The sequence below is a fragment of the Manacus vitellinus genome, unplaced genomic scaffold (assembly GCF_001715985.3).
Source record: "Manacus vitellinus isolate BGI_N305 unplaced genomic scaffold, ASM171598v3 scaffold_0_pilon, whole genome shotgun sequence".
Lineage (NCBI taxonomy): Eukaryota > Metazoa > Chordata > Aves > Passeriformes > Pipridae > Manacus > Manacus vitellinus.
Window position 1 is genome coordinate 20525700 of NW_021938789.1, and position 13144 is coordinate 20538843.

At 35.9% G+C, this 13144-nt stretch overlaps 1 protein-coding gene across 1 annotated transcript in view; it reads right to left on the bottom strand.

Annotated features, from left to right (window-relative positions):
- The window catches only part of CORIN (corin, serine peptidase), a 99303-nt gene extending 89481 nt beyond the window's left edge, over positions 1-9822 (bottom strand). The window contains exons 1-2 of the mRNA XM_018068865.2: positions 9691-9822; positions 3778-4230 (exon numbers count right to left, since the gene is read on the bottom strand). Coding sequence (XP_017924354.2) covers positions 3778-4230; positions 9691-9811 — 574 coding nt within the window. The 5' untranslated portion in view covers positions 9812-9822. The remainder of the gene's footprint in view (positions 1-3777; positions 4231-9690) is intronic.
- Between the last annotated feature and the right edge of the window lie 3322 nt (positions 9823-13144).

Consider the following 13144-nt stretch of genomic DNA (forward strand, 5'->3'; position numbering starts at 1 on the left):
CATCTAGGAGTATAACAACAACTTCTGGCAATGTAAAATCTTGAGCCTTCACAAGTCAGAGGTTGCCACTGGACTATTGTGTCTAAAAGCACCATTAGACCAACCAGTCATGAGGTTCTCCAAGTATTTTCATACTTTCAGGTTTTCTCATCATCCTGTGGCAAAGAGTTCCATGCTGTTTCCTTTTTCTTTTTTTAACTTACTGTCTGATAGGAAAAAAAATAGGGCAACTCCTGGTATAATAAAAACAGTGAGTAACTGTTCTGTTTCACCAAGACACACTCGAAATGGTATGAATGTCTACCACAGGCACTTACTCAAAAGCCAGCTGTTTTCCAGAAGGAAAACAGTGTCTTCCTCCTATGTAGTGCCTCCCCACATCTAAGTCATTCCACGTCTCTACTGGTCTACTTGGCTGCTATTTGCCTTTTTTGATTCTACTATTATCTTTCTGAAGTTATACAGTGATGTAGTGAGATTTTCTGTTTTGTCCTTTGTAGACTTGATGACAATGCCTAACACCATTTGCCTTCTTGACAGTCGTGGAGCCAGAATGCTGAATGCAGCAAACCATCAGGTCCCTTTTCTGGTGGCAACACTAGCTGAGAGTCCAACAGTGTATTCAACAGAGCTAGCGTTGTTCCCCACTCTCCAGCGTTCTTTTGCATCTATCAGCACAAAGTCATCTGCACATTTTATCAGTCACTGTCTCCCTATGAGACCTTTATGTGATTCCCAACTATTCATTTTAGACAGACAAATCTGTATTAGCAGAAATGTTACTTCACTATTCACTGTTTTGCCTGATCAGAAAACACTGTCTGTAAGACTCCATCAGTAGCCCTCTTCACTCTGGAGCCTAACCACTGATTCTTAATTTTCCTCCTGTCTCTTAATGAACATGTAGTGTGTGAGAAGAGTGTCTTTAAGACTTCTCAGTGATGACTGTTGTTAACAGCATTTTGAAAAGATAAGTATGTTGTATTAATCAGCATTTTCACTGACTCCTCTCTAATAAATGTGTGAGGCATTGTTTTCCCTGGAAAAATGAAAATAAACTTCTTCATCTCTTCCTTTTTCTATCATTCATTCCTATTTACCCACTAACCTACTCTTTACTAGAATTTCTGCCAAAGAACTTCCTTCTGCTTCAAGGACTTTTTAAATAATTGATGTCATATGTGCTAAATTTCATTCCTCTCCAGTTAGTAACTCAGCAGCGTCTTACTTGTGTTATTTTGAAGTCTTGACTGAATACCACATGGTCACAATGCTGATAATTCCTCTAATTAATGTCTTTTATTGAAGCTGTGGTTCACCAGTAAAGCAAATCCAGTGCTAGGGATACTAGTATCAGACCAAAAACATAACAGCCACAGGAATGTCAGTCCAAATGTGTTCAGAGAATTTTGTCTGGTTGGCCTTGCACTGGCAGTCTCTGTTCATTTGTCTTTCGACATCCTGTATAAAATCAGCATAAAGTCCAAGTTATTCACGCTTACTAAATCAACAGAAATGCATTCACCTCCCCACATTTGAACCAGATGAAATTTGTACTGATGGATGACTTGCTAGTGTGCATTCATGACAGAACATCAGCCTCACACTTCATTTAGAGGTTAATTTCCTTATGAGATACACTTAGAAAGCTCAAATCTCTGTTTTACATGGGTTCAAAAGTGATTACATCAGTTCATGGGAGAATGCTTATCGGGACTCACTGGAATCTGCTGCCATGTAATGCTGAAGTGTCTCAGTATGCTAGACCTAGTTTATTCTTCTTCAGGTATGTGCCAATGTTCACAGCTGGATTCAGACACTAAGCAAGAGAGACCTAATTTGATCTACTACTACCATTCCTATGTGGTTTTTAAGTTTCACTTGTCCCAAAAAATCATTTTTACTCCAACAGACTATTCCAGTTTTGCTATGAGATGAGGTTTATATCTCATCTCCCAATTATACCTCATCTCCCTCCACATTAGAATACATAAGAACTTCCTATAGACATTAGACCACCTTCTCTGTTACTTTACGGTTCTCTCCAAGAAGCAAAGCTTAGTGGGAAAAGAAAGATCAAAGAGACCAAAGATGAATATAAGGAGTTAATTTACAAAGGCCAGGACAAGAAAGGTAGTGAGGGGTACTATGTGCTAGTCAAAATCCCCTGCTTTTTAGTCCTCTATGCCTTGGACAGCCATGGTAACATATAATTACTCTAAGATCAAATTCTTCTGGATCCCTAATATACATATTTGTATGTATGTGTGCATGTATATATACGTATATGTATATATATACACAAACATATTTTTATGTATCTACACACAAAATTAAGCTAACGTCCACATGAATACAGATAAGCAAAACACTTGTAGGTGGAATCAAAGACTGAGAGGTTATTGATTGGTAGCATACTAATTCCTGATGTTTCTGATAGGCAGAGAAAAACTTAGCTACAAGTATCTCAGTTTGGGATGTTTGTTGGTTGGTTGTTGTTGTTGTTTTCTGTTTTTTTAAGAAACCTGTGGCATTTCAAATTTGTCTTTGAAAAGCTTTTATTCTTTTCTCTTTACACAGAAGAAACCACCTCACAATAGAATTCCAAGTAGTCACACTGACTGAATATACATGCAGTCATAATGCTGTTGGAATGCAGTGAACATATCAAAATAGAACACGTACTTAGAAAGTCCTTCATAGGCTAAAAGTGCCTGTCTATATAATACCAAACCCCAAATATTTGAAAGGTTAGAAATCCAGGCCTAAGGCTGTCCTAAACCACTGCAGCACTACCTTGCATCAGCATCGTAGGAGGGAAAAAATATCACGTCCCATACACATACATATGCTATTACGTATGCACACATCTCAAAAGAGTTCCTTCCAACACAATAAGATAAGGGAAAAGGGGTTTATACTGTTACATCTACCTAAAATAGGTATCTCATTTATGATGATGAAAATATCTGTGGTGTAGCTCACTATGCGTTGTTGCTGTTCCTGGGCACAATCATAACTAGCCAAGTTGCCAAAAGAAGTAAATAAATGAATCACTAATGGGATTCAAGTGTGCATTTATATATACTTGCTCTGTTTGGGGTGCAGGGAGAGAAAAAGAGATAAATCTGTATAAGAAACATCACTTAGGAAACAGAACCTACAGAAAGCCTGCACCATTCAAATGGCCTGTGAAGTCACTACAGTCTAGAGGAAAGAAGAAACAACTGACAAATTAGTGATTTACAATAAGGTTGTTTTTTTAAAAGCTAATTTTGGAGTAAGAAACTAACATATCACTGTAACACTTTCAAAAGTAATATTTCCTGTGTAACAGGTTTTAAAAAAAGAAAGTCTTATTGCAAAGTTTTCCCTACTTTTACTTCACTTGAGAAAGAACAAGGAAAAGACAAAACTGAACTATTTCCCAACTTTTATCTGCCACATACATAGTTCTAAAGAAACAGAAAATTCAACCTACAAACTTAATACAGCCTGCAATAACTCATTTTCAGCCTTGGCAAGCATTAATTATTACCACCATTTGAAAAATGTATTGTAATTTTTCATACATGAAAGAATTTACTGCATCTTCCTCAACAGGTCGATCAAATGTTCTGATAAGAAACCACTGGCTTGCAACATGTAATGTGCATGACAAATTATCAAAAGGGACACATGCTTTAGAACTCACAGGAACACACTGGAAAGCATGCCAACAGTATGCTCTGTAGTTTTTGAGTCAGAATTATGGAGCCAAATGAAAGGTAAACTTACTTTTTTTCTGATACATTTTTTGTGATGCAGACGGACGGGTAGGACTTAATACTGGTGGAGTGGTCATCCTCTCTATGTTGTTAAAGGATGCATCTGTAGACCACAAAGTCACCTCCTCTGCAGTGGCAAACAGCTGGGTGTTGTCTTCAGAGCCCTCTGACAAAGCAGCATCATTTGTAGGCTGACGACTGAGCACTGTGGCTTGAGTTGGGAGACCAAATGAATTTTCCTGGAAAGACTCTCTAAACATGTTTGAGTTCTTGTTCATTTGGTCAATGTGGGATAAAAGTGTGGTGGTCCAGGAAGAAGGCTGTGTGCTGAGATCCATTGTGAGATCAGTCTTGGAACTGTTTTCAATCATGTTTGGCAGAAGATCATCATATGTTTCGAAGTCACCATTAACTGTGATGACCTCAGTTCCATTGGAATAAAAGCATGTTTTTTCTAACACCCCTAGAAGAAAGGAAAAAGGCACCAAAATTACCATCCATCACCTGGAAGAACAAGTGTTACCAATCTGTTTTGGTAGGTTAATAATAAATATAATGACACAGATTTAAAAGTAACATTTATTTCCAAGTTAAAGATAACTAAATTTAAGAATGTAGCAAGAAAATAATAGTAGCACATAAAACAAAAGCTATAGCTACTGCAGGATAAATAAAGAAACAAATGGTTCCACGAGCTTCAAATATTTTAACCTTACTTATAGTCATTTAGTTACAGAACTCTTACACATTTAAAACTATAGAGTGCAATTTCTAATGTGCTTTCGTTCTATTATAGTGTTAACAAGACTGACAATACTATTTTTTCTCTTTTTAAATTGAATCATCTCTTGTTTTCATAGTGTCAACATCTCCAGAAATCTAATTCTGAAGCTTCAAGGGAACCAATACGTTTTTAATATATTTTATATTCACTAACTTTTAAAATGGAAAGAGATACTCTTTTCTCTATATAGGATTATGTAATTTAACTACCACTGGTAAACACAGATCCCTGATTGTGAGTAAATCTTTATGTCGAACTTCTACTGGAAGAACCAAGGGGAACTTTATATATATATATATATACACATATTAAGGTTCCTGGTTTTCCACCAGCAAATATTTCAAATAATTCAAATAATTCATTGGGATTTGGAGGAATTTACTGTGTGTATTTTACAGAAGCAACTGAAAATCTCCCACCTGCAAATTATTTCAGCAGCAAGTTTCTTTGTTTGAGTCCTCTGGTCAGGCCAAACAGGAAGAATGAATGTGTTGCAGTTGCACAAAAAAGGACCACTATTAATATAATTTGCTAAAGCCTAAGGAATTGTGAGTGGTTGTGTTCAGAAATTGTGCTTACTTAAATGTAGCTTTTTTTGGATGCTTTGTTTCCAAATAAAGCCTTGAATTTCTATAATTCAGAAACCTACTTTGTTTCAAGTTTCAAACTTCACTAGATTTTTTGTAGTTTTCAAAAAGTTAAAACAAGCTTTTTTAACGCCTTTGACAAAGTGCATAATAGCTGAAGGTATTTTTTCACATTCTCTCTGCTCCTCCCTGGACTTATCTCTTCTCCACTCAGCATAAAAATAGAAAAAGTTTCTAAAACATTGGTCCCAAAGAGCTATTAACAATGATTTTAAATTAAAGTTAAAATGATTAGGTATTTCTATATCACTCAGCAAAATAGCAGACAATACATTTCAAGACAGGTAAACTCTTGAAAGAAATTTTAAAAACCCCTTTGGACAAATAAATACTGTGAAGCAAAATATGAAACTACTAACTGGATTCTGTACTCTCCTCACTCAGACTTATTTTATTCATTTTCTGGAACTACAAATAATAGCTATGTCTATCACTACCTATAAGGTAATCTACTTCTTTCACTGAGATCCCCAAAGGCTTCTTTGCTTCTTCAACCCATCTTTCCAACAATGCCATTTTTTGTTCTATTTTCACAGTTTCCTAGTGATAACAACTCTTCTTGACAGGTGGACAACACAATGAACCTCTTCTAAATAAAAGGCCTTCCTAATTGTATTATCTCAGCTGACAAAGCTAAGCCAAGCAGTTCTACTAAAATGAACTTTTCCTGATGTTTATTCTGTGAAGGATCTTCATTCCCACCAGGGCTGGCAGACTAAGAGATATTTAAAATACTATTTTTGCAAAATGTGTAAATGCCTAACACTGTGCAGAGATAAAATGGTATGCTGCTTGCCTGAAAGGCAGGCTTATTTGATATGGTCCTGCAATGTGATCATGTGCCCAAAAATTACATCTGGACTGGAAAAGTCTGACATAGATGAAACCCCTCTTTATGTGTGTCATAACACTTGTTCTGATTTCTACAGAAAAAATAGACAAAGCATTAGTTGTGGATGGGTATTAGCAGGAGATAGAAGAAGACCATCCAAGTATGATTTGAGGACACTCATGTGAAGGGATGGGAGGAATGCAACATCTACCGTGGAATGCATTTATCACTATAAAATAAACAGAACTGATTTTCCTTTATGGGACTATAACTATAAAGCATTCTGTTTTCCCAGATAAATAACTGCAACGAGAAGCAATTATGGTTCAATCAAAAAAAAAATTAATTTGGTATAATGCCTACCAGCTATGAAGGACTTTTTAAAAACAATGTTTCGAGTAGTTTAGAACACTTTCTCTCTGCAAGGATAAGAATGAAATGTTGGAAATTTTTCAATCTAACAAATATGCTAATTTTCACCTTTGCAATATTTGCATACTATTCATCACTTAAGGATTTTTTTCTGGTTTTTTTCAGCAAAATGAGACATAGACTACAGATTCTAACACAATTTGAAGGGAATCGTACATCTCTCCATTTTCAAGAAACATTTAGCTGTTCAAACCATGCATTCAGTTATTGTTTGTTTTTCTGGAAAGTGATGAAATTGTACTGTACTATACTGCACTGTACCATACCATACTATACTACACTAGCTATAATCCCCAGTAAAAAATTATGGACCAGTCTTATTAGAAGGCTCTTGAGGTCTATAGGAGTCAAGTGTAATTGTAAGATATCAGTAATCTTAATCATATATAATCTAGCCTTTTCTTCCCCCTTCAAATTTATATTGCCGAGTTAGGTCTTCATAGTCAAGATCTGGAATGTTAGGTCTTCGACAGTTCAATGCAAGCAATATTCCTACTCCCTTCTCTCCTCTGATGTACCACAGGCTTTCAACAAATTACTATGGTCATGGTCTAAAGGTTAGACTTCCTTCAAAGTAACTGGTAATGCCTCTACTTCCAGGAGTGAAACAACATTCATTCCTTACAAGGTTTTCTCCTAGAGGTTGACTCCTGGTGAGAGATAGCAGAGTATGCAGAGCCAGAATGTAAGCACTTAAGAGAAATCAAAACTAAACAACTCAGATTGCTCTTTTCTTCTATGGACCTAAAAGTTTCTTGCATTTTTAGTCAAAATCAAATGTATCTCGACTCATAATTTGCTTTGTCATTTCTTTATACACAGTTCTACAAAATTACTTTTTCAAGGGCTTTGGATCTTGAATACTTGGAAGGTAAAAAATTTTTGCAAGATTGATTTATGTCATATTTTGAAAACAGGGCCCCATGACACCTCAAGTAGGATATTTTCCATTACTACAGTATAACCGTATTGCTCTTCCTGTCACCTTTCTCCCACACCAACTTTTCTGTTTCTTCAACATCAGAGCTTGCAATGACATGCAGGCAACAAAAGAGATGTAAAGGAAAATGAATAGAAAGGTTCTCAGGTGCACGCACACTTTTTCATGTGTATATGCCTCATTTAATTAAAAAATATTACAGAAGTAAAAGAATAATTGCCCACAAACTTACCACAGGAAACAAAACACTTTCTTTCAAAATATAAAAGGTTTAATTTCCTGATGAATTAATTACCAAAGTCGAATCTAAAAAAGTTCATAAGGTTCTTAAGGATAGACTGGAGTTTTCTATTTATGTTTTATGCACCAATGAAAGATACTAGAATGACAACCACAGATTTTAACTCCTTCGTTTTTGGAAAAAAATGTAAAACTGTAATTACCCATATATTAAATAATTTCTCTTAGCTGGTCAGGACTATCAACTTCTTTCATACACTGTAAGACTTCATATTAATATTAGACTGTAACAGAATTCAGTTATTATTGATCTGAAATGAATATGAAGTACTATTCTGGATATAGTGCATTCTCAGTAACTTAGACTATATTACACACACTTTAAAGAGGTCCACAGAATTTGTTCATTTCATTCTACTCATCAAACATATTTGCTTCTAAGCTACCAATGCACAGAAAATGAAAGCTGCTGAGAATACTAAATTATAATATGTTAATTCAAAGGATGCTCCTGAAGGGAGCTTTGCCAGTTTTAGACTTGGGTTATAACACCAAGCCTTATTCTTTACCCTACAGTAATTTCACTGAATTAAGAGGGGATAGTCCCGATTTTTGCTACGTAAGTAGGATCAGAACAGGTCCCATTTCTCAGAGGATTTAATGCATTTTAAAGTGTTATGTCGATACATCCCTCAGGAGGAGACTGAGTAGAGCTGATGTAAATACACCTGCTTTTTTATCTGCTTTCTCACTAAAGAATGAAAATCTAGGGCAGAGGATATGAAGGATACAAATGGAATGCTAAACATAAGGAAAGCAAATTGAATGGCATCATATTTCCTAATTGCCAGACTTGATCTTAATCCATTTCAGACTGTTCTTAGTTGAGAGATAAAACCCAAGACTTACTTGTCAATCATAACATTCACTAGAGCTTTGGAGTTTTTTTTACTACCCTAACTTAAACTAAATGAAAATAACAGGCCCACAATGTCTTGCTGCAAATCCTTTACAGACTGAATTAAGAAAACAGGTTTAAGTTGTCTTGACAGTGCTACTGAGATATGTTTCTTCCTGCCCTTGCTAACTGTTTGACTGTTTGATGTGTATTGAAATCGGTGTATTTAAAATCAGAAAATTGATATATATCTGTATAGTTCATACATTATCCCACTTGTTACAGGTGTGCTTCTGAAGTACTTAGGGGAGCCCAACTAGAAAATATTCTCATTAACAAAATAAAAAAGGCAAAAAGCTCAACACCCCTCAGCACTGAAAGCAGATTATTTTTTTACTTTTTTTCTCTAAAAATGCTTTAACTTAGTATTACTGTCTTTTTCATGCTGTAGTTGAAGCAATTTAATGATATGTCAGCCTTCTCTAAAGGTAACGAAAGGAAGATTTTTAAAAAATTTATGGTAATAAATTAGCACCTTTTAATTGTGTAACAGACACAGAATTACGTAACAGACTAAGCCATTATGAAATCTAATATACCTGGAACCAGTTTCCACAAAACATGCTTGGGGTTCTGCATTAATACGTATTCCATATTTAGAAGAAATGAACATAGTTTTCCTTAGCAAAACAGTAATATTTTGTAGAACAGATTCAGAAAGATTTGTGGCTATTTATAAATTAAATTTCACTTGAAAATAAGAATCAGATTTGCATACAAACGTATGACATAAAGGGATAAATATTCGGTTCCAGTGACAGTGATCTAAAGCTCTAACATAAATATCTTTTTGTACTTGTGAAATGACTTCTGAAAACTATCTACATGCTACATGCTTCTCAAAAGAAAATGCTACCTTGAGAAAATCAGAGATGGTTTCCTCATTGGTACTTTAAATATGTTTTAAATATATAAATCTAAATAGTGTATTTATTTCTCTGCAACAAGCAGTCATTAGGTAGATTAACTGGTTAGGTAGATGTGCTAAGATACATGTTTAATGTCCACAGTTATATTAGCACTTGAGAATGTGGTCTTAGTTCTAGTCTCCTTAACTTGAAAAGTGCCAATTTACTCCATTAGCACTCACCTACAAAGGTAAGCAGAATCACCAGCAAAAGGATAAGGGCACAGATGCAAGGAATCAGTATCAGGAGCAAAAGTCGAAGGAACTTGGCCGAAGCCAGTTTCTGAGAGCAACCATCCCCCATATTATCCTCATCTGTTCCTAAGACCTGAAAAACAAAAAAGCAACTTTATCATTATGGTGTCAGTTAGTAACTCCAATGTTTTCAATAGCAGTCCTCCCTCCCTATTACACAGAACAGCTACATGATTTAAATATATGCTATAAATGGCTTATAGGTTCTTAATGACAAGTTGTACATAAACTTTCTTTCTGGCAGACAGCCTAGTGTAATCCGTATAATTTAGTTAACTTTATCCAATATCCACAGACTTACAGCTTCGTTGAAATTTCTAAGCATTTCTGATGAATTGGAAGTTGGATAGGCATTTCATTTGAAACAAATGGAAAATACATAATAAATTTAAGCAATAAAGCTAAATACATTTTTATTTACAATTAAAAATAACCCATTACTAATTAGTCAAGACCTCCAGGTTCTTAAGTTTCTCTTATTAAGGAATTAAAGAACTATTATAATCTTTGTTTTAAGTGACAACAGAAGTGTTAAGGACCATTCCACTTACTATGCACAATAATGCTGTCTAATTTTTTAAGTACCTTACAAAATTATAACTTATTACAGTATTCTGTAGAGTTTGCAGCTCATATTTTCTGTTCTATGAATGCAACAAAGAAGAATGAAGAAAAATGATTTTCTGAATTCAACTGATCTGCAAAAAGTACAAAAATTCAAACCTTTGCAAAAGCCTAAACATGTATTTTATATATTTTTTTTAAAACCTAGCTCCATTAAGACTATGATCTCATATACTGGAGAAATGTCATACTTTTTAAACAGAAGCAAAACCAAAACTCCAAGTTACTATGTAACAGCAAGATTGAAGCTGTTATGAGGTCAATACATTTTTATCTGAAATTGACTAAAAAATAAAATTTTCCCTGTGATAAGGTGAATCTAGGTGATAGGATTATTAATTCCAGACAATGCCTTCCCAAAGGATGACTAATAGTTTATCCTCTTTGTCAGGAAGATCAATCACATCAAAGTTGATGGTGACAGGAACCAAGTGTAAATGCATCCATTACCCTGACAGCTTCTCCCCAAAGAATCTCAAGTGACTGAGGTCTACAACATGCATAGGATTAGTCTTGTAAATGCCAGTCTCTGTGTGTTATCTGGCTCTGCTTTGCGTGCCTTTCTGTAAAGAGCAGGTTGTCAGACTGACTGGCACAAATGGAAGTTGAAATATATCTTAATTCAGCAGAATATCATTACCACATGAACACAGACTCCTCATGAAGGAGAGCACCCTATCCTTTGAAATCATGATATTCTGTAAGAAAGAACCCATTTCTGCTGGAGCAGACAACAAGGAGCAGGACCATCGTTACACAGCTCAGTGATTAGGGCATGTGGGAGCTGATTGTTAGTTTCTTTAAGACAAACAAATATAATATCCAGCTCATTTTCCTAAAGGAATGACTCCCAGCCAAGATGCACTCATTGCAAATCCCAAGCAAAAGTGCCCAACTCTATCCAGTGTAATACTAGGTAAGTTCTGACCCATGACTCCCCAAAGAGTTTGTCTTAGGAGTAAAATCCTTATCAATAAATAACAAAATAATAACCATCCTTGCTTTTAGACTCTTTTTGTGAGGAGGGGGTGATGTTGAATATTTGGAGGTCCAAGAGATCTTAATAACCTCAAGCACAAGTGTATACCTGAGAGCAGTGTTACCACCACTGTTGTATAGATGCCTCAGAGTTAACCTAGGGGAAACATTAAGTGTGTGCCAATTAAAACAGTGAGCTTCTTCTGTTTATGTGAGAAATGTTTTCTAAAGTCTACTGGAATTGTGAATACTACTTATTTTACAGAAATGTTAGATACTAAAAGAGAACATTGAATGTTTTCCATCTTGTCAACTCCTGGAAGCAACAATAAATCTCAATCTTTGCATTGACAACTTATTGCTCCAGATTTTAAAATGGACTGTTGTATCCAAATTTGCTTTCAGTGACTGCTCAAGAAAAGAACGTTGCATTGTGATAGACAAATTTCTCTAAACACCATGAACTGCTAGTTCTGTAGAACAGTGTCCTAGTTAGAGCAGCTGGGACAAGTTCATCACGGTGTGGGTGTAACCCAAACTGTGTATTCTACACCCTCTATGTCATTTCCAGGAACTGTTAACAATACACCATTTCCAGCAGCTGCCCAGAGCACACCTGACCCCTCAAGCAACAAGCTGGGTGTTAAGAAGCCTGTGAGATAGGAGGATGTTCCTATCCTCACACCAATGACTCAGGTGTGATAACTCCCCTCCAGGAAGTCATTAGCACCTCCAAACCCAGCCTGAGGGGTCCTGTCTGCTAATGGGCCATCAAGGTTTCCAAAAATATCTCACAACTCACAATCACCCATTGTGGAACCCCCTGCCCTGGGGGAGGTACTGGGCATTCCCACTGGAACCTGAGTGTATATAATCTTGGGGTCTTGGGACTTCTGGGCCCACTTATTGGATCCAGAGGAGGACCAGAACCTTGACCGCACTGGAACCACCACTCTCAACCGGACTGCAACCAGCACCCTCACCAACAGGTCTTCCTTTCCTTTTACTTTAGACTCAGGGGGACCATGTGGGGCTCAGCACAGGGGCCAATGAACACCATTTTGTTCATGCCCCAGGGTACTGGGTTATACATCTGGGTTTTGTGGGTTAAAACTAATTGTTTGTCCGTATAATTGTATTTATTGTATTTTTTTTATTAAATTGTAGCTCTGATTTATAATCTCTTTTGAGTTGGGTTCATTTCTCCTGTCGGTTTACCTTTAAACCAGCACAAACAACAAAGTAAATATTTACAGGCAACTGAACAGCATGTTGTATTTTTCCCTTCTACAGGAAAAGACCTCAAGAAAAACACTAAACCTATTTAAAATTATCACCAGCGACTTGGCAAGCACAAGCTTAATTTTCCCAGTTTTCCAGTTTTGCCAATTTTCTATCACTTGAACAGCTACATTAGTTTTTTTCCATCAATTTCTGTGATGAACATGAAAATAAAACTGCAAATGGTGCTATTGGTTCCTACACCTTCAATGAGAGTTTAAGAAACATAAATGCATTAATTATACCTATTTTTTATATATTCCCCGATAGTGTTTCTTTTCCTCTTGCCAATACACAAATATATGCACCAGTTTAAAGAGCTCTAGTATGACAATGGTATCTGTACAAACTTCAGACATGTTCTGTTCTCTCAGTTCTAATAAACAATGGAATAGAGGCACAAATAATGGACTAAAGGCATAAATAATGGAATCTTCAGAGAAAAATGGGCCTGTAGAAGGAAACAGAAGTGCAACATTCTTACTCCCTTAGCTCACTT